The 1,271-nt window shown below is 51.3% G+C and overlaps 1 protein-coding gene across 1 annotated transcript; it reads left to right on the top strand.

The window, feature by feature from the left end:
• The first annotated feature begins 249 nt into the window (after window positions 1-249).
• Window positions 250-945, top strand: LOC108964139 (olfactory receptor 14A16). Its single transcript, XM_018925931.3, has one exon. The coding sequence runs from the start codon at window positions 250-252 to the stop codon at window positions 943-945; it is 696 nt and encodes a 231-aa protein (XP_018781476.3).
• Window positions 946-1,271: the final 326 nt, after the last annotated feature.

The following is a 1,271-nucleotide window of genomic DNA, read 5'->3' as shown; positions in this document are numbered from 1 at the left end:
AGCCCCAGCAAATGTCCAACAGCAGCTCCATCAGGCACTTCCTCCTGCTGGCATTGGCAGACACGCGGCAGCTGCAGCTCCTGCACTTCTGCCTCTTGCTGGGCATCTCCCTGGCTGCCCTCCTGGGCAACGGCCTCATCATCAGCGCCGTAGCCTGCGGCCACCACCTGCACACGCCCATGTTCTTCTTCCTGCTCAACCTGGCCCTCACTGACCTGGGCTCCATCTGCACCACTGTCCCCTAAAGCCATGCACAATTCCCTCCGGAACACCAGGAACATCTCCTACACAGGATGTGCTTCTCAGCTATTTATATTTCTGTTCTTCATCTCAGCAGAGTTTTCCCTCCTGACTGTCATGTGCTACGACCGCTACATGTCCATCTGCAAACCCCTGCACCACGGGACCCTCCTGGGCAGTAGAGCTTGTGCCCACATGGCAGCAGCTGCCTGGGCCAGTGCCTTTCTCCATGCTCTCATGCACACGGCCAATACATTTTCCCTGCCCTTGTGCCATGGCAATGCCCTGGGCCAGTTCTTCTGTGAAATCCCCCCAATCCTCAAGCTATCCTGCTCCAAATCCTACCTCAGGGAACTTGGGCTTCTGGCTGTTAGTGCCTTTTTGGTATTTGGCTGTTTTGTGTTCATTGTTTTCTCCTTTGTGCAGATCTTCAGGGTTGTGCTGAGGATCCCCTCAGAGCAGGGACAGCACAAAGCCTTTTCCACCTGCCTCCCTCACCTGGCCGTGGTCTCCCTCTTTGTAAGCACTGCATTGCTTGCCTACCTGAAACCCCCCTCCATGTCCTCCCCATCCCTGGATCTGGCCCTGTCAGTTCTGTACTCGGTGGTGCCTCCAGCCCTGAACTCCCTCATCTACAGCCTGAGGAACCAGGAGCTCAAGACTGTGGTTTGGAGACTGATCACTGGATGCTTTCAGGGACAATAAACTTCAGGCCAATTTCTGTATTAAAAGTCATCTTTGATTTAGAATAAAGTAATCTTTGATATTTCTTGTTGGTTTCATTTTGGAAGTTCTTTTCCTTAATTTTTTTACTTTTTTTTTTTATTGTCCACAAAGAAATGCCGTTGCTTCTGCCATTTCTCATTTTGTTTTTCTTTACCTTCCCTGTGGCCACAGACTGTGTTAATGAAGGGCTGTGCTCTCGGTGGCTTTAAAAGAAATTGAAGGATGTCCCAGCAGAGTTTTCTGCAGAGATGCCCTTTTGTTGCCTTCTCTGGAGCTGCAGCAGCAATGTCTGTGTGCAGAGCTGG

Source organism: Serinus canaria, chromosome 25, assembly GCF_022539315.1.
Source record: "Serinus canaria isolate serCan28SL12 chromosome 25, serCan2020, whole genome shotgun sequence".
NCBI lineage: Eukaryota > Metazoa > Chordata > Aves > Passeriformes > Fringillidae > Serinus > Serinus canaria.
The sequence above is the reverse complement of the archived record's forward strand: the minus strand, read 5'-3'. Positions and strand labels throughout refer to the sequence as shown.

Coding starts and splice junctions, on each gene's coding strand:
- LOC108964139 (XM_018925931.3), top strand. CDS start 250: ATGCACAATTCCCTCCGGAACACCAGGAACATCTCCTACACAGGATGT.